The following is a 21,234-nucleotide window of genomic DNA, read 5'->3' as shown; positions in this document are numbered from 1 at the left end:
AATCAAAACAAAAGATGAATATTGCGACGAATAACGGTTCGATGAACCTTTTGCATTTATTATTTGTACCTACCTAACCTGCAATTTACCATAATATAATGTAATAAAATGATAAAAGCAACTAATTGAACTGCATTTACGGGCGAGTAATTTTTGAAACATTTACGAAAACCTTAACGATAACACAGGTATTTAATCGACATTATAATGTGGTGTAGCGATATTACGAATAAGCTCATCTTTGTTAATGACTTATTTTTAAGAAAAAAAAAGCCGGAGTAAAGGAGCGGTCCTTTAAAAAGATATATTTGAAGTCATAAAATTGTGTTTTTGTATGCAAGTTGATGAGCCTCCATTCTGTTTATTTTTTATGTAGATCATACTAACTCGTTTTCAAGTAAATAGGTGTTTTAATTAATTTCATAATATGATACGTAGTTAGAGTTGAGAAGAGCTTTTTGTGCAGTTCGGAATGTTATTTAGCAATTGATACAAGTGAATTTGAAGTTAATGCATTACATAGTACATATACGCGTACCCGTACGGAAGTTACTACATACATATAATGAAGTTAAAAAATATACGTACCTAGAAATCGGAAGAAGAAAGAAATACCTAAAATTGAGAAAATCTGAAATCTGAAAATATGACTTTCCGGTATTTAATAATTAGGTACTCGACTTTTCTTTTTCTACACTTCACATCTGTAATGTTCGTTGAATAAAAACATTGCCGAATCATAATGTACGAGTAGGTATTTGCTAATGGCTTTTTAGGATTCATCCGATAAGATAACGTATTAAAGTCTAGATAGCTATCTATCTATGAATATTAGTGCATTTGGCGAACCAAAAATGCATTTGGTACATACAATAAGTGGCGTAAAGAATGGATAGTATGGTTTCTGTGGGTAGTGGACGTTCGCGTTGTATAGTGGTTTAGAAAAGTATATTTTATGTTCTGAAAAAGACGAAGCTTTCGAGACGTTTTCGTAAATTACAAAAAAATAAACGTCGTTCTATTGTGATGTCATGATTCGAAATGAAGGAATTTTTTAAACTATTTATGACTAGCTTTCCGCCCGCGGCTTCGCCCGCGCTGTCAAAGAAAAACCCGCAAAGTCCCAGTTCCCGTGGGATTTCCGTGATAAAAACTATCCTATGTCCCGGGGTAAAAAGTAGACTATGTCCTTTCTTGGGTATCGCAATATCTCTATACCAAATTTCATGCAAATTGGTTCAGTAGTTAAGTCTTGATTTAGTAACAGACAGACAGACAGAGTTACTTTCGCATTTATAATATTAGTATGGATAATATATCTATAGTCTCTCTGGATAGATGCGCTATCAAATATATACCGATGGGGACGCATGCATATAGTTTTTGTAAACAAAGATTTAACTTTATTTATTTCATCCCATCATTATAAAATTAAATTAAAATTGCAATAACATTCCCCTAATGAAATTTAGACCGACCGACCTTGTTTTATTTATTAGATAGGACATAGGGAGTAGGAAAAACAAGCCAATTTTTACATATTTTTCCGATATTTTCAACAAACATCTCTAAAATGAAAAGACGTGTATCAAATAAAACTGAACCGAAGTTTAATAATAAACAGGAAATTACTTTACATAAAATTTTCACGGGATTTTCTTTTCTGACGAAAGAGAGATTTTATGTTAACATTTCATAAGTTGTTTGTGTTCCTAAACCCAAACTAAAATTATTTGCGATGACTTTCTTAAAGTATACTGATAGTAATTTGTAGCAGAACCATGCCACGAAAATACAAAAGAAAAGAAGGAGTGCGAGCGCGAGTATGTTCTTGGACAACAGAACAACTAGAGTTAGCTTTCGATGAAATGACACCTTTAGCTTTGGGTTCACCGACGTACATAAGAATATTTTCCTCTTGAACATGAGGTGTATAAATACCGTTGCGGATAATCATATTACTTACACTGATCTTAGAACCGTGTCAACGACCTATCGGAAATAAGGGGACATTAATTTTGCAGTGCTCTTGACATGTGATTGATACGCATAATGACTAGCTAGAGAAGAGCTAGAGTAATGAAGAAAGGCTTATTACGGTTTGATGTCTTTATGTTTATTAATTATATCCTCTCTAACACGTGGAGTGATTTATTTCGGCTATTTAGCTTTTATTTGTTAGGTAGGTAGCATCAGGATTACCTAGTAGGTATCAGGACTTTTTCAGAATTACCTACCTATCCTTAATTATGGAGTCACAGAGAATAATTACCTACTCAAGTAATTATTTTTTTAACAAAAAAATAAACCGCCTCCAAGTGGACAGAACTAGACAAAATTTAAATTGAAGAAATGAAAAATGAAAAATGCAAATTAAGAAAACCATATTACTTATATCAGAGGAAAATAATTCTAATAATCTACTGACTACTCTATATTTTTATACACCTAAAAAGCTTTAAGTGCTGTCGTCTTATGTTTAATATAGTTCAGTGGATCCTTTTAAAGAAATCGGAGTCATCATGGGATTTTCCGCAACCAAATTTAAAGGATATCCCTCGTCATCATATAAGGCTTAACAGATTGATTTTAAAAGGGTTTTAAAAGACAAAATGTAACGTGCAAAATGATTTTGATTAATTTGAAGATACAATTTTGATCTGTTTTCAAATTGTTGTAGTGTCGATGAATTAAGAAACATTGTATTTCAAAATAAAGTCCCTAATACGTTGCAACCTAACTAAACCATGTGCGACATAAAAAAATAATCGAACGGTAAAAATCTATAGACACAAATATTTTAAGATGTACTTAATTTAATGGACACGTACTTTGCAAATAAGCAACGTTTAAAATTTCTGTACGTTCTCATTAATCTTAAATTGTACCGTTATGCCAATTCTACGATTGTATCGTTATGAGCCGAGCAAAAATATTTGAGTAGGTGTACCTACTTGCGGTCCATTTAAACTGTTTATATGTAACAAATATAACGGAACGGACGTTTTGGTATCATCAAAAATGGTTGTTTTTTTATGAAATAAGTATTCTCATAATATTATCTTCCAACTGCAAAAAAAATTTCAACAGTTGCAATAATAGGCAAAGTTTTATTGAAAAGCGTTACACATTATAATAACTTCAGGCGTTCTTTCTTTAATGATTTCAGAGTTCTAGACAATAATCAAATTATTTAAAAATGCACGAATGTCAAATTATTTTAAAAAGGGCTCTCAGTAATTTACCCTAAATAAGGAGCTTAATTTCGTCTAAGTTCATCCCTGTGGCCAGTATTACTGCAGGCATTAAAAAAAGCATGTTTTTGAGCTAGATTTTGAAGCTGTTCAATTCGATCACGAATTGGAGCAATCACTATGTTTAGTTCATTCTAAAACTATAATCCAGCAACTCCACCACTGAAACTAATATGCTTCTTCCTGATTCTTCCTGGAGGTTCGAAACAATGTTCTTCATTAGAGTGAGCACTCCAAACACTACAAACAACAGATGTCGCTCGATCGCCGGGTCTTCCACGCAGGCCTTCACAGGCCTCGGGGTAACTGTTCGGGGCGACGGCCCCTTTCAGTGGTGGCAACGCCGCCTGCAACTACAGGCGGGGCACTGGGTGGGACCTAATGGTCCGAGGTGTCGTGTCCGGGAGGTGTCCTGCTGCAATGCGACAGATGTCGCTACTAGTAGAAACGCCGCAAAGAGAACGCGCTTTTGAAATTTTTTTTCATTGTATTGATATATCACTGAGGTGTAGATTTCGGCATCGCTTCTCGGCCTTTTGGCTAAGATCAAAGTGTAGTATCTGTTCTTTTCAGCTTAATATCTGAAAGTTCCCGCACAGCGGGACCAGTATATTAAACTGATTTTTGTAAACCGACGGGATGTTCGGGGCTCGCTCCACTCCCGTCACGGGTCGGCTCGGCATTGCAGTGCCGCCGGGATCGGCCCACATAAATACTTGAAAGTTGAAATAACTAAGAAGACTTCGACAATAAAATATGACTATATAATTTATTAAACCAGTGCAAGTGTCATTGTCATCTTATTTAATACTGCCTAGCAATCAATACTAACTACAGAGCCTGGAAAAAGATAGTTACTTGATACTTGACTTGATCTATTATCAAAAATATGAGAAATGAATATTTAATGATAATGCAGTGAGCACTTTCTCAAATCATATACACAGAACATATTTATTAGGAAAGCTACTGGATAGTATTATCAAAAACACCTATCATTAAGTGTGTAATATGTATATGCAATTTAAGTAATAAATTATCAACCATAGATGTAATTATTACTTATATAAAATGACGTGGTAACCGACTAAACGCAACCCGGCTAATTAGCTGACTTCAGACGGAATGTGTTTGTACGCGTTGTCAGACTTTCAGTTTATAAAATATGTATTCTAAATTTCTAAGTTATGAACTAAGAACATCCATATTATAGATCTTTTAAGGATCCTCTTCAAATAAAAATACAACCACTGGTGAATTGCTAAATGTTGGTAACATTTTTTAAATATTGGACTCCTTAAAGAAAAATCATGCATCCTTGGATTGCTATTGCTAATATTTGCTTGTTAAATATATATATATATATTATATTGTGATCACTGATAAAGATAAATGATATTCCCAAAATAAAGTACCTACATATAATACATTGCTAAGCTTAAGCCTCCATCCAAAAGTACAACGTGTCTTATTGAGAGTACTAGCAATAAGACAACAGAGTAAAAGACGCGGGTTCGATTCCCGCCTCGTGATGGAATTCTTTCTTGCCATAAAACGAAAAAATATAATTCAAATAATCGTTTGTCAGTTGACAACATACTTATCACCACAGTATTACAATATTATTTCCTAAATATGGTAATAATATATTATATTATTACAGTGAAACTTGGTTAAGTGGGACCTGGATAAGTGAGAAACCTCCATAACTGGAACTCATGCTGAGGTCCCAACACTTTGGCACTGAATTACCTCTGTTAGTGGGACGGGGTGAACCTCTATAACTGGGATTTGTTCTTTCGATTTATCATCATAGTTACCTCTATAACTGAGACAGCGAGTAAATTTTATATATGCATAAACCTCTGTAACTGAGATAACATTGTTTGTTTACTCATTCTTATTCAACCCACAAATTCCACACGTAATTCCAAGTATTTAAGTACAAATTTTGAGCTTCAATTACCTTCAGTTTTAGTTTCGCTTTACTATCATACAGATGTTTATTTGAAAAATGTCAAAACGAAAGATACAATCGTTATCACCCCTCTGTAAATGAGACAGATATTTATGTATACCTGTATATCTGAGACACTGGGTAAGTGGAATACCTCTATAAGTGAAATGACATTGCAGGTCCCTTGATGTCTCACTTAACCAGGTTTCACTGTATATTATTTCCTAAATATGGTAATAAATAATAATATATAATTCACGCCAAAATTACTAAATGTAAGAATCCAAATGAAATTTAACATGAATTTAAACACGATATTTAGCTCGATTCTTTTGTGAAAGGAGGTGAAACTCAAAATGTGTACATACTACATAGTTGTAATTTAATAACGCGTAACGAATTCAGTCATTCTTAACTACCTTATTTACACTATGACACTACCTTATTACACTTACCAGAAACTTACCACTTCGGCACTCCTGTCAAGAAAAAAATTGGTTGTCTGTAAAGCCGTCCCAGCTTCGCCCGTGGTCGGTCGCTCAGGGTCTAAAGATTGTCTGTGCCAAATTTCATCAAAGTCGGTTGAGAGGTTTAAGTGGGAAAGCGTAACAGACAGACAGACAGAGTTACTTTCGCATTTATAATATTAGTAGGGATTCCATATTAGTAAATGTCAGTTGACACTTGGCACCTATTCTGTCAGACATTGTTCAATGTTTACGCTAGGATGTAATATTGTCTGGCAGCTGTATGATTACGTTATTCAGATTCTCAGCATGGACCAACTGACCTTGTTCCGTGTGGATTATTCATAAGCATATCTGCCACAAAATTTGCCTGCTCTGAATAAATAGAATAAGTTTTACTTATGTACCGAGTTTCTGTTAGTTATTTCTTTAATTTTATTAAGTCCAATAATAATCTTATCGACGTTTAGGTTAAAATTGGGATACACTTATAGTATTCAATGTAAATATTATGATATTATAGTCCCATTTTTATTTATACCTACCTACAAGGAAGTGACTTTGCAATTACGAAATCTCAAGCAGTAGTCGACTGGTGGAATATTAATCAGTCAGAACCACGAAAACGGCGAAGTCTCTCAATTTGATACAACGAAATATTTTTTGAATTGTTTGATATCTGTACATACATGTGGTAGTATTATTTTGCACGAATACTCTTCTTAGCACTCGTTTAGGTTTGTTAAAGTAAACTATAAACACATAAATATTAATCACAGAGTATATTAATTGTCTTTAGAATGTAGGAAGGAGGCTCCATCTTTTCTAAGAGTTATATCTTCAAATGAAAACACAAAAAATACATACATTTCGTACCGAGTATTACACTACCTTAGGCAGATGTCGGACATAGATACGTTTTTGTACCATTGCATTGTGATAGTCCTTTTCGGGTAATAAATAATCACACTAGCATAGCAAGCCTCTTGCATATGCATATGCAAACACAATAAAAATATATAAAAACACAAGACTCAGAGAAGGTCACTTACAAAATAATTAGTAGCTTAAAGTTGGTAGACATCAGACTTTGGATAATAATATATTGTTTGATGCTAAGGATAAGAAAATGAGGATATATCTCAAAGATGTTATCGAACAAGGCAACGAAAAGAGTGTGAATAGATATCTTATGCATTGTCTACTGTGAGTTGTGACGTAATTAATAACACAGCAGAACCAGTGGGTGACATTGAGTCGCGTATGTTTATGCAACATCACAAGCTCCTACCACCACTAAAGTTGCCGTGGCCGTCGCAACACGACCGAGAGAGGCTGCCACTAGAAGTCGTTTTTATTATACGTTTATTAATTTAATTTTATATCAACTTGTTTCTTCCTCTATCTAGTTGTTTTGCTTAATGCAAGATGTTTAAAATATATTTTATATTAACATTATTTGTATGTAATGGGTACGGTTTGGAAAATATAGGTGAGTGATTCTGTGAATGTTGTACATATATATAACTTTAGACTCATGTTTGCATTTTTTGCAATAGGTGTTCGATAGAAAATTGTGATTTGTAGTATTAAATTTTTTTATGTAAGTAAGTACTTAAAAAAAATCCAAAGTTCTAAAAATCCACTTTTTATTTGCAGAAAATTATTTAAAAGTATGTAACAGGAATTCATTGGAAGTTAACGAGTGTCTCATAGAAGCAGTGCATAAGGGAGTAAGGGACTTCGCTAGTGGAAATAAAGATTTGGGACTGCCCCCATTGGACCCTTTCCTACAAAAAGAACTGAAAGTTGAATATAAAAATAATCAGGTAAGTTCTGCATAACTTAATCACTATGTAGGTACTCTATTAAATATATCATTTTAAAAATGTTCTGGCAAAAACGTTTAATAAAAAAAGGAATGATTACATACATCATTTTTAATTTTAAATCTATTTATCGTATCAAAGCGGGCTATAAAGGCTTTGTTAATAAAAAAAAACAAGAAAATATCGCATATAATTCGTACACTATAATAATGACGACTTACTCGACGACTTTGATAATTAATGAAGAACAGAAACATGATAGTATTACTATTCTTTCTTGATAGGATAAACAGCTGGAAGCGAAAAAAATCCCTTTAAATGTAGAGATTTCGGGTGAAGTTTGGTTGGTAGAAAAAAAATCTTAAAGATAATTCATAGATACATATTTGAATGGTTGGTGTGTAAAGTAAAAATTATGTAGAAAAAGTAAACAGAAATACTTTTTGCCTTTATAATATATTATGTAGTTACAGGAGCTACATTACATAAAAAATTACCAGAATGTAGAGATAACATTCTGGTAATTTTTAATGTAATGTATTGGTCCACCTATATTTTCAATAAATTGTATAATGCTGTTTTTATTTATTTTTTTCTATTTTTTAATTCCATTAAACTAATACGTTAATTATTCTAATCGCCTATTTATTCAACGTTATAAATGCAGAGTTCAATAATAACAACATGACATCCATACTAATATTATAAATGCGAAAGTAACTCTGTCTGTCTGTCTGTTACTCAATCACGCCTAAACTACTGAACCAATTTGCATGAAATTTGGTAAAGAGATATTTTGTTACCCGAGAAAGGACATAGGCTACTTTTTACCCCGGGACATAGGATAGGTTTTATCCCGGAAATCCCACGGGAACGGGAACTATGCGGGTTTCTCTTTGACTGCGCGGGCGAAACCGCGGCTGGAAAGCTAGTAAACTATAAAGTACCAACCTTTAGAATATAGGTAGACTATATTATATAGATTGACCGTATAATGTATTAACTAATGTGTAGCCCTGACCATGAGATTATAGTTCACGGGCAAAAACTTCGCTCACGTGCGAGTAATTCTAATGTTATCTAAGATATAGGATGTTTTTTACACTGCTTCAAATACGATTTGACTATTAATTAATATGCTATTATTAGTTTCAAGAGTGTGCAAAGAAACTCTGTTTAAACAGGTACATCAAAATAATAAAAATGGTGCATTTTGGCGCGAAGTTATATTTTCAATTTTTTTTAATTGTTAAGTACTTTGTTAAAAAAATTAAAAGATCCTTTTTTAATTTCGGAATTTTTGATGTTCCAACGGTTTTCAATTCTGAATACCTACAGATCTCTATGTACTTACCTATATTTAAGCTATCTGCGTAACACAGGTAAGGTGCTGTGGTTGTTGAGACTTGTGACCTACAAAGTTGACAGCAAAATTTCTTCAGGATGCTTGATACGCTTGACTATCAAAAGACTAATTACCAACTCCATTTGGCGACACTAATTACCTTGTATCACAATGGTTAATATATACCGTACACAGTAATAGGAAGCAATTATATTTCTAGTTTTTCCTTTACTGCAATAAGGCCTAACTACCGGCTAACCATCGCTCTAACTACCTTGTATAAAAGCGATACATTCTTAGGTATCATCTGGATTAAATTAAAAACAAACGCTGTTTAATTTCGCGGAAAAAGACCACGTACCTTAGTGAACTTAGTTACTATGTTATAAATTATTTTCGTCTCGATAATTCATTTGGCTCTGAGACCCTATTAAGCATGCCAAAATAAACTTATCGAAAACATATCTGATACAAATAAAAAATTGTGGTTATGTTTTATTTATTAATAATTCCAAGGTGAAACGTTAGTCGGCCTCCCGACGATTATTGAAATAAAAAAAACAACATCTCCTTCATACTAACTAATAATTATTTCATTGTTTTACTTACTGCTGATTGCTAATTTTAATTTACAAACTGAAAAATTTATTTCAATAATTTTATTATTTTTTTTATTTTCTTTTTTTAGATTGAAGCAAAAATGAATGCGTTCGATATTTATGTAAGTGGCCTCAGCACGTCTACGGTTCGAGATGCAAGGTTTGGACCTTTGTATATTGTAAATATTATAATTATCTATTATTTATTACCCACCTCAATTTCTTGATGTTATTATGATATTTTATTCTTCTTTGTTTTAAGGATTTTATAAAAATAAATACCAACTCATTTACTTATGATTGATTTGTTATTTTCAAATCGAACTATAAATATAATTTTTAAAACTCTATATTTGGTAAGTATATCACATACCCTGCCATGGCTCTTCCATGCCCAAGTGACAATGTATATAATAATATAAGTACTTAGATTGTGTCATGGAGAAACAAAATGTCTTGATTAATATTCAAAATATTCGAATTGAATCTTTTAATTTATATTGTTCATTTTTATTATTTATTAATATAATTAATAAGGAAATACGATAGTTTTCCAGTCGAAAGACTATATATTAAGACTAATAATGCGATATGATGTTTTAATGCAATAATGCAGTGAAGCAAATCAAACCTGATTTGACTTACTTTACTGATTTTATTTATTTATATGTCAAAGATGGTCCTTGCATTTCATGAAAAAAAAAACACACACACACACTTATAGCAGTCAATATGTTGCATCTGCAGTAGTTGTACTTAACCTTCGACAAATAAGCATGTATTAATATTTTATATCGTCGAAGGTTGTTTATTTTGAGATATTTCTGCTTATTCAAATTAAATTAAATGCATTTATTTATTTTCAATCCTAAGCTTTTATCATATTTACGCAAACACGCAATACATGAATGTCTGCGATTGTCGAAATGATAAAAATTATACGAATCAAGGATAACTTCAGTGTTGTAAAGATATATTATGCACTTACTTGTATATTTCCAAGAAATAATAAAATATTTACTGATTGCGAATTAGACACCAATGTAGAGCTATAATAAAACCGGCCAAGTGCGAGTCGGGCTCGCGCACAAAGGGTTCCGTAGCAGCAAATATAATAAATTACAGTTAAATCAACCTATCTCAAAAACTATAAGAGATACTTTGATCAAACCAAAAATCGTTGAAAGAGTTAATTAGCATGCATCACCTCTATTTTTTTTAGAATTTTATACCCCGTAGTTATAAAAATAGAGGGGGGGGGACATACTTTTTACGACTTTGAGAGCTGATATCTCAAAAACCGTTCACTTTAAGAAAAATGTTTTTTAGAAAACTTTATATCATTTTAAAAGACCTTTCCATTGATACCCCACACGGGTATGTACATCGAAAAAAAAAATTTCATCCCTCAGTTACATGTATGGGGGGCCCCACCCCCAATTCTTTTTTTTACTATTTAGTGTCATATTTTTGTAGCGGTTCATACAACACATATTCCCATCAAATTTCATCACTGTAGTACTTATAGTTTCCGAGTAAATCGGCTGTGACAGACGGACAGACGGACAGACGGACAGACGGACATGACGAAACTATAAGGGTTCCGTTTTTGCCATTTTGGCTACGGAACCCTAAAAAACGCACGTAGGTACTAGAGTACTAGACGATCCCTGTGATGGGCAGAAGCAAAAATTACTTATTAATTATTAATTAGGATTATTATGTACATTACAGTAGTTAAGTAGTAGCAAAGGATTGCCTCGATAAGTTATCAACTAATAATAAGAAGTTAACTCCTTACCATTATTCTTATGACAAGTTTTTTAATTACAACCAAAGAGAAGCTAATAGTATTATTATAATAACAAATCTATCTGAATATCTTAACATGCCTTATGGTTATGATAGTAATAATAATTAACCTAATATTTTTTTAGACTAAAGGCGGACGAAGAGTCTTTCCATTTGGAAATAGATATGTTTACCCCCGAAGTATTTATCAAAGGAAAATATGAAGGAGCTGGCAGTTACAATTCCCTCAAGATCCTTGCTAATGGAGATTTCAATAACACAATGAGTAAGTAACATCTAAATAAAGTTAGTTTGGGTTTGGTGACAACTATTAGGAGCGACTCAGTAAGTATAGGTACACTAGAACCAATTTTTGGACAACTTTTTATTTGATAGAAAAAGCCAACATTTTATAGACATAATGAGATACATACTTTATTATTTAATTAAGCAATTACTTACTTTAAGACTTACTTACTATAAAACTTTTTTCATGTTAGGTAGGTATATAAGTCGAAAAATGAATAGCGGATCAGTAGGTAGTAGGGAAATAATGTTACTACAAATAATATTACAGGTAAATGATAAATATGTCTGTATCATGTAAATGAAAATAATTAACATTTTAAAAAATTTGATAGGTACATAGCAACTTGCTATGAACATTGAACAAGGTTGTTTTTTGTCGTGTAGCTCCGACACATGATTTGAATTAAAATAATGTTGTTAGCATCATAATACATATACAGTATAATTTGTAAATATGTTTGTTAAAATTAAATTAAATAATTTCCTTGTTTTTGTATCTATTATCATATAATGTTAATATGAATCTTATTGCATTTTTAAACGAGTAAAATATACTATAGTCGAGCCAATTTAATAGGCGACATTTAACGTCTATCAATTTTATCTTCGAAGAGAGATAACCTGCTTAAAAGTGAATTAAACGATACGCACTTGAAACATTTGTCAATCGAACTTGAAACACATGTCAATTTTAAAATTCATCAGGCGTATCCTTGTCCCAGTAATATACTGTCTTTCGTAAATTTAAGGAACAAAATAAGCCAAGTATCATAATTAAAAAAACAACACATTTATTTTTGATGAAACAACACATTTATGATGATTTTTATTCACAAAACGTAATCAATGCATTCGATTCTAGATGTCAGATTTCGATTTTTACAGTAACGTCTCTGGCTTAGTCGCTGGTATTTAAAAAGAAGAAGGTTTATTGACACAAAATTGTAGCGACGTCAGTTCTTTAAATCAGAAATTGTTTATTATGTGCGCACGAGCAACTTTGTCTCCGCAACTATTTTGTCTCTTCCATTTGTATGGGGATTCCAATTGTATGGGGAGTTGCGTCGCTACGTACGCGCACTTTCATACTAGCCCATGGGTGGAGAGAAAAAATAGTTGCGGAGACAAAGTTGCTCGTGCGCGCTAGCTCTTACTGATAAACCATTCTAAAATGGTTTTAATGGAAAATCCACAGACAAGTATTGTAATTTGTATCTTATCACACTGTATAAGTGTATACTAAAGTAAGTAAGTAACTCATGTACTAATAACCGAAATCCATGATTATAAATAAGTTAGTAGGTATGTATTGTTGATACAGCCCGTATAGTATAGGGTATCAATAAACTATTGAAACATTAGGTATATTTTACAAAGGTCTTGACGAAAAAATTAGTTAAAATAGTAAGTTATGTGTCTTTCTAAACAACACAGCGTTGGATGAAGAAGCAGTCTATGAACCCTATGAAATCTCCTTTAAATAAGGTCACCTTACCGATTTTCCGTGGATCTTTCACCTCACTAGCAAGAGCGCGTCCCTAGTAATGTCATCGCCCTTGACGCACCGCCATCTTCCAAGCTCATAGCGTTTATGAATTCGTGCGCAATATCCACTTATAATTTTAAAAGAAACAATTTTTTTTATAATTCCACATTATCTTTTCAGCTGATCTTGTCTATACGTGGAAATTGGACGGTAAACCTGAAGTTATAGATGGAGTCACATACATAAGAATTAATTCCTTTTACATGCGGCCCGATGTCGGTTCCATGAAGACTTATCTTTCTAATGAAAATCCAGACAGCAAACCCTTAAGTGAGTATTAAATCAATAAAAAAAAGAAAGGTGGAATCAATACTTATTATTTAAAATATAAGGCATAGAATTCTATGGTAAATATATTTTTTGAGGGTAGAGAGAAATAGATTCTTCGACGATAATGGGCATAAGTATGGGCCGCGGTAGGTAATAAATACTTTTCTACATAAAATTATAATCTAACTCGTTATTAGGACATACTTTGATATGAAGATGGTAAATAATACTTTCTATTCTTTATAAAAATTTATATTTATGAAGAATTTGAATGCCATAAAACCAAAAATATCAATTTCAAATAATCCGCTGATCGTTTATAATACTGAGCCAAAAAAAGTATTTTCATAATAAGTTAATATAAATTATTATTTTTACGTAACATGAAAACCTTCTAATATCTTCACCGCAATTTGCTACTAGCTTTACCAGTACTAAAATGAATTCGTATTTCGTAGTAAAATTTTAAACAAATGAACTATTGACATGTATTTTATTACTTATTAATGACTTAACAATACACATAGGCATTATATTATATCCTTCAGCGTTTGCTTTTAAAATCGTAATTAGCACCATCGTGTGATGTTTGAATAAGATGTCTATAGACTATACATTGATTAGAATCTTTATTTCTATAAATATCTATGAATACATTTATAATATTTTTTTATAGCGGAACTTAATAAAGTACCTACTAGATAAAAAGACTACTTAACCTTGAATGTCCTTTTTATAAGCATCTATTGGTAACGTGTATCTACATTAATAGGTTCATATAATAAGAAAAATAAATTCGATTTTTACAATTATTTGTAACATAAAATTCTTTCTTTTTTTAATAATTTATTCTTATCCATGGATACAAGTCCTTCAGTCGAATACTTTCTTTTTACATGCAATGTTGCCATAACAATCAATGATAGGCTTTAATATTTTTATAATTCAAAAATGTGCGTTGTTTTACATTTCGGTACAAGGTCGATGTTGAGCTCTGTAATCATTGAAATATAACAAAAAAACAACCGCCAAGATACTTTTTTGCGGCAATCAAGCTTTAATTTATGGTAGGCCTATATAGTTAAATGTTACTAAAAATAGTTTTATTTTTCGTACCGTCATTTTAGTAGTAGCGTAGGTACCTACTAGTATTATATTATCTGTGCTACTACTTAAAACCCACTTTGGGTTTACTCAAGAAGCTTATATCTAATACACTGGAGATTTCAGTATGAACATTAACTTTTAACAAGAAAATATGACCTTGCATGACGCCTGTATGTTTTTTTATTCCTTTTACACCTAACTTGGCAAGTGGGTTTAGGTACTGCTACATATTTAATTTTATCTCCATTATTGTTCATAAAATGAATTTTTTAAAGGAAGGAAAGTGGAGAATGGTGAGAAAATAATGGCCCATTTGTAGCTTTAAAAATTGAAATTGCATATAGAGCTGTGTACATTGTAGACGAAAACAGCTGTATGTCTATCTGCTCTATACATATATACATATATTGCCCTCCTTACAATACTTATTGTTATTGGTATTCTTCTAGGTAATTATTATTTGGGCATACTAAAATAAAATTAACTTTATTTTTCAGCCGAACTGGGGATGCGAATTACGAACGAAAACTGGCGTCTTCTTTATAAAGAAATGTTACCCTTCGCTCAAAGTAACTGGAACAAAATTGGAACACGCATAGCTAATAAAATATTTTTAAAAGTTCCTTACGATACCCTATTCCCAAATAAATCATAGTTCATTACATTAATATAATAAAGAGTTGTTGTAAATTATTTAATAAATATTTGATTACCAAGAAGGGTCTATTTTATTTGCATTCCTTATTGGAAACTATGATGTGCTAAAAGTTATTTGTAAGTAAAAATCATGAAATGAATTAATAATGAGGCGAAATCCACCAAAAAGTAGTGTTTACACTTTACTTATTCTTCTTCTACTTGCTTAGGTATGTTTTATGTCGATTCCTGATTTTTTTCAGCATTGCTATAATTTTGTTTTTAAGATGCTAACTTCAGCTTCTGTCGGTGAATCTTAAGTAGTCGAGATCAGAAGAAATATCTATTGTTACTTTCGTCTCTTTCAGAATCTGTAAATAAAGCCAACTGAAATATTAACACTTATAAAAATGAAACATTACAAACAGACAGAGTATACATATATCACAATATGAAAAGAGCTATAAGAGTAAGATCCCATGGCCGCCAGACCTCACCTATATTCTGACGGATGAAATGTGGACGATTGGGTAGTGCTACCATCGTACGCCTACCCGCTAGCTTGGTCAATGGGCCATTTTCCAGATGATAAAGGTTCATAAAAATAGTACTTCACGTATTTTCTCATGGCTGATTTTCACTTAATGTTTTAGAATATACAGTTAGGTAAAAATAAGATGTCAGTACTCCCAGCCACTTCTTAAGGGCCATTTTGCATAACAGACGCCATATAGGTCTTCAAATTATTAAAAAGTCGTCGAGATAAGTGAAATTCCATCAACATGAGACCCCGTAAAAGATAAGTAATAACTTAATTACTAATATTGTACTCCGCTTTGGAATCTCAATAGGCTATTTGACAAGGTTTTGAAAACTGTCTCAAATTATTAAGATACGTTTATAGAGCACACAAAACACATGTTTCTTAATTTTTTGTAGTTATTCATTGAGAAAATGGAAAATAAAAACATGATATTCAAATACGCCGCCAAAACACAATTTTGAAGAATATATGGCATCTCGCGACCATGGTGACGTCACAGCGGCGTAAACATCAACTTGCTCCTAGTACTTATTGTTCGTTTTTGTTTTAATTATAGTATAATTAAGTTAATCTGTTTAAAAACCAGAAAATGAGTTCTTATAGGTGGTGTGTAGTTCCTGGATGCAGAAATACGACTATTAAAACCCCTGACAAACTATTTATATGTGCTCCAAAAGATATAAAAATGCGTAGAAAGTGGTTGCAGTTAGCTCGCAGAAATTCAAGTGATATTAGATATATCAATTAAAACAGTTATATTTTTTTGTGAAGACCACTTCGATGTAAGTATGGTGTTGAATACCTAGTAGGCAGTTTATTTTATTTGCAATACATAGTATAAATCGTCTCATTACTTACCTGCTTGAGGTAAGATAATGATATATGTATATAAATTGATGATGACGTGTTTGTATTGATATTGAAAATAATCAATACACACACGTCAATCCTATAAACTGGATGGCTGAAATGAAAAATAAAGGACTTAATCTAAAAAATGTATACTTCATAATTATTGTGCTATTGTGATTCATGTTTGTAGGTACAATTAACTAAAAAGGTAATGAATGACGATTGAAATATTAACTTACGTAGCTGTTTTCACATTTCTCAATTGAGGAGCGTAAAAATCTTGGTTGTTTTTAAAGAACATGCCAACCATTATAGCACAGTATTACAATATTATTTCCTAATTATAGCGTCCACTTTAGGTAGATTTCTACTGTCTGCTTTTTCGAAATTAGGTTCCATGACAAACAAAAATAACACATAAAGAACAAAACTGATTACAGACACCTTGAATCACAAGAAATAAGTTATACAAGAAACCAAACCAAAAGCGAAATTCAGCAACGACGTGAGTAAACGTTGGGATCTCTTGTTATTTACGCCGCTGTGACGTCATGGCAGATGCAGCCAATCATGGATGTTTTCGGTCACGTGGTCATTTTAAAAAATATGATGTTTTTTCTCGACGATTTATAAATAAATAAGTTATTATTTATATCATTTATTAATTTAAATCGCTTCAAAAACCCTATATATATATATATGGATTACACAAAAAAGTAATTTATTTTTTATACTGTCTAATAGCCTATAATTCTTATGATTTATTAAGACAATATTAGTTAATCTCACAGGAATTTTATTGCTAAGAGCTATTTTAAATGTAGACCCTTAGACCATGCGAAAGTCTGAATGAGATGGATGTATATTTGTTACTGATGTTTTATGCAAATACTACTGAACCGACTACCAAGAAATTAGGTAGAGATTGTCTAATCTAAAAATGAACGCCCCTCCACTAAACTTAATTGTTTCAATGTGTGAGGACAAATAATTATTGAACCACTTTATATGTGTGCGCGCGTCGATTCTACTGCAAACTTTGACACTCGCGCACTGATTTGTCAACTAATCGGGCGATCAGTTCAGGTGCCTAGCATTGTATGGCGGGGAGAGCGCGCTATGTACGGAATGACACGTCCGTTCTGTCGTGCATCGCGTCATTTATGCACTAGTTGGCCAACTGGTCCTGTCGTTCGGGCATGGACGGGACTGGAGGACTGAACGACCAATGAGGCAGACCAATTTGTGTGTATTGCGTCTATACACGTACTTTGAATGTGAGCGTAAACACAGTGGAGGGGCGTTCATTTTTAGATTAGACAATCTCTATGTAGGTAGCTGAAGACAAGAGTTATAAGGTTATGCTACTTTTTTTGTCCCGTACATCCCACAGGAACAGGAACTATGCGGGTTTTTCATTGAAAACGCGGTCGAAGTCCCGAGCGGAAATCTAGTAAGTAATAAATATATAAATAATGATAAATAATTTATGAACACAGATACCCATAAACCAGTACGCATTTTTTTTTACATTTTTTTTTTGTCAAGTGTTCAAGTACGTTTTTCTATTACAGTCTATAGTTCAAGTGATGGAGTGATGGCTTATCTGTGCATATGACAGAAGTTGTGTCAAATGTCAAATGACATTGTTGTTTGATTTGTTGAGTTTTGGTTCTTTTATAAAATTAAAACTGTTATCAACTAATTCCATTTAATAACTTGAATGTATTGAATCTTTAATGTGTAAAATGTTGTTTTAACATTGGATTGGATCATTGGGTTAAATCGAGAATGGCTGTCATATTAAAATATATAATTGCCGGTTTAGTAAGATACTGGCTCATACACACGGATTACTGGCAAACAATTGCAAATAGGGTTGAAATAGCAACGCCTTTAAACTCGTGGAAGAGATTAATAGAAGGGGTTTACTTGTATGATCATGGGATAAATCCATATGAAGGTGATTCCTTTCATGAATCTCCTATAATGCTAATATTCTTTCACTTTCTACTGAAGTATGCTCCTTACGTTTTACCAGTAGTGTTTACACTAATTGACATGCTCACAGCATACTTTCTGTTCAAAACATCAAAGGCATTTGTTCAAATACTTCAAAATAACCAAGAGAAGGCCAAGAAAACTATAGCAGAGGACTCCAAGACATTGCTTTTGGATGAAACACAGTTGAATGAAGTTCCAGAATATGTTTTATCTGTGTATTTATTCAACCCTTATTCTGTACTGAATTGTGTTGGAATGACTACAACAGTAATACAAAATCTATTGGTGGCTGTTTCTTTGTGGGGTGCAGCTAGTGGCCATAGACTTTTAGCATGTTCATTTATTGCTCTTGCTACTCACCAAGCTCTATATCCAATTACTCTTATTGTGCCAATATCAATACTATTAGCAGATGTCAGCAAAGGGTGCAATAAATGCTCATATATAAGGACACTTTTAGTTTTTGTTGTGTGTTGGGGATTCTTGATCTTCATATCAGCATTTATTATGGATGGTTCTTATAGTTATGTTTATAATACCTATGGATTTATGTAAGTTGGTTTATGTTTGTTACTATTTAATAAAAAATACTTATATAATAAGCTAAAGAGTGTGTTTGTATGCTATTTCTCAGGAACACTGGACCAATTTTTTCACTGTGTTATAGGCAATATAATATGTTCTACTTTTTAGAACTATATTAATTTATTATTTAATCTGGTCAGTCATATGGACTTCTAAGTTCTTACTTTTTATAAGACACCTATGTGCTTCAAATTAATAAAGAAATCATTTGTTGTATGTTAGAATGTAATTCTTTTCAATGGATATTTGCTGATAAACTCTTTCTAAAATATTCCTATTTAATTTTCAGATTGAATGTTCCAGACCTGAAACCAAACATTGGGTTGTTTTGGTACTTCTTTACAGAAATGTTTGAGCATTTCAGATTATTATTTGTTTGTGCATTTCAAATAAATGCACTTATTTTATATGTTGTGCCATTAACGCTGAGATTTAAGAAAGAGCCTGTATTGTTAGCTACTGTTCTTATTGCACTTTCAACTATATTCAGATCATATCCTTGTATTGGAGATGTGGGTTTCTACTTGGCTCTATTACCAATGTGGAAGCATTTATTTACATGTAAGTAAATCTGTATTTTAAATTTTAATGTCACTGTTTTATTATTATTCAACAGCATTTAAAGATTAAAATTGTATTTAATATGTAATGTTGATTGACATTTTATAATAAAACAGCAATTAAAATAATCTATTCAACATATAATGAATATAAATCAAGTGCAGTTTTTTGGTAATTGCATAATTGGAGATAAACAGTTCTTCTCATATTAATTATTCAATTACTTTAAATTTAAGTAATTCCCTGCATACCAAACCAGTCTCTAAAATAAGCAACGAATATATTTTAATACAATTTATATTTCTATTATGGTATTATTTAAAACAGCTTAGCTTTACATCAGGCGAGATTCTGGCGTGGAAGCGCTTCCTAACAAACAAGTAAAATATTACAAATATTCATTTCAGTTATGCAGCAGAAGTTTATAGCTGGTTGTGCGTTTATCATCACATCGGCACTTGGACCAACAGTGTGGCACCTCTGGATATACTCAGGATCGGCAAACGCAAACTTTTTCTTTGGTGTTACCCTTTCATTTGCAACTGCCCAAATATTCCTCATCACAGATTTAATGTTTGCATATTTGAAAAGAGAGTTCACGCTGAAACATGGTTCATCTCGTCAAGTTGATGGGAAACCAGCAAAGTTGGTCTTAAGATAACTTATTATATAGGATAATTTTATGATTTATCGTTCATTAAATAACAGAACAAATTCGTTCTTTAACAATGTGTGAAATGATGTCGATTGATTACTTATGCATTTATTTTAATTTTTGATGTGAATGTGTTTAGTTAATTTTTTGCTTATTTCTATAGACCAATGTGTGTCAATCGAGACTGTGTATGTATATACATATATGTAAATGTTCTATGATAATAATATTTAATTATGATTTCATAATGCCATTTGGCATTCATTTTCTTGTTACACGCCATGGCTGTTGCCTTTTCCAATTATATTAATTGTTGATAGACAAACATTATATAGGACAATACAAATTATATTCCTCTATTGGATTTTAAGTGACATAACTTATTCCTGTTGCATTTAGCAAATGATGAGGTACCATGGAAATTAATATAGTGCATTGAGATTTGAGATTATTTAACTGCAATTTTGAAATATGTGAATACATACTACTACAGAGGATGATTTTAAGTTGGATTTTAAGTAATGTATAGGTATCATAATATGAAAATATACATGTTTCATCGTAATAGCGCTCATGGCTATTACAGATGAAAAAAAAAGCGGTTAAATGTTATAATGGGTTCTATAATAATACCAGACGCATAATTTATAATCTTACATAATTGGAATTGCCATGTCATCCTCCATTATCTACACTAAAGCACTTTGTTTTGGTTTTCAGCAGTTATAAATTTATAACTTGAAATTTTGATAGATATCATGTCTTCAGTTTATAGTAATTGCTTTGCATTTATAAAATAATTAGTTTTTAATAACAACTTGGAAATGAATTGTAATTTATTTATTTATATAGCGGTTAAATGTTATAATGGGTTGTAAAATAATACATTCTATCAGTAAAATGACATTCATAGCTATGTCCAT

The 21,234-nt window shown here is 31.9% G+C and overlaps 2 protein-coding genes, 1 long non-coding RNA gene and 1 other non-coding gene across 4 annotated transcripts in view; 3 read left to right on the top strand and 1 right to left on the bottom strand.

Annotated features, from left to right (window-relative positions):
- Positions 1–21,234, bottom strand: part of LOC149487730 (uncharacterized) — a 161,331-nt gene that overhangs the window by 16,873 nt on the left and 123,224 nt on the right. The window lies entirely within an intron of this gene.
- On the top strand, positions 3,775–3,967 carry LOC149487749 (U2 spliceosomal RNA). Its single transcript, XR_016315816.1, has one exon. It is a non-coding gene; the product is annotated as a U2 spliceosomal RNA (small nuclear RNA).
- LOC149487748 (circadian clock-controlled protein daywake-like) lies at positions 6,970–15,193 on the top strand. The gene is made up of 6 exons (XM_089696369.1): positions 6,970–7,170; positions 7,338–7,507; positions 9,541–9,611; positions 11,389–11,528; positions 13,218–13,367; positions 14,972–15,193. The coding sequence occupies exons 1-6, from the start codon at positions 7,107–7,109 to the stop codon at positions 15,127–15,129; spliced, it is 753 nt and encodes a 250-aa protein (XP_089552495.1). The 5' UTR covers positions 6,970–7,106; the 3' UTR covers positions 15,130–15,193.
- PIG-U (phosphatidylinositol glycan anchor biosynthesis class U) lies at positions 18,143–21,037 on the top strand. The gene is made up of 3 exons (XM_089696368.1): positions 18,143–19,061; positions 19,385–19,656; positions 20,064–21,037. Exons 1-3 carry the CDS (start codon positions 18,298–18,300, stop codon positions 20,315–20,317), a joined length of 1,290 nt encoding a protein of 429 aa, XP_089552494.1. The 5' UTR covers positions 18,143–18,297; the 3' UTR covers positions 20,318–21,037.

Source organism: Colias philodice, chromosome 6 (genome assembly GCF_061535455.1).
Source record: "Colias philodice isolate Cphi_HAF_F1 chromosome 6, ilColPhil1 Martin Lab GWU primary, whole genome shotgun sequence".
Classification (NCBI taxonomy): domain Eukaryota; kingdom Metazoa; phylum Arthropoda; class Insecta; order Lepidoptera; family Pieridae; genus Colias; species Colias philodice.
Note: the sequence above shows the minus strand (reverse complement) of the source record. Positions and strands in the feature narration are given on the sequence as shown.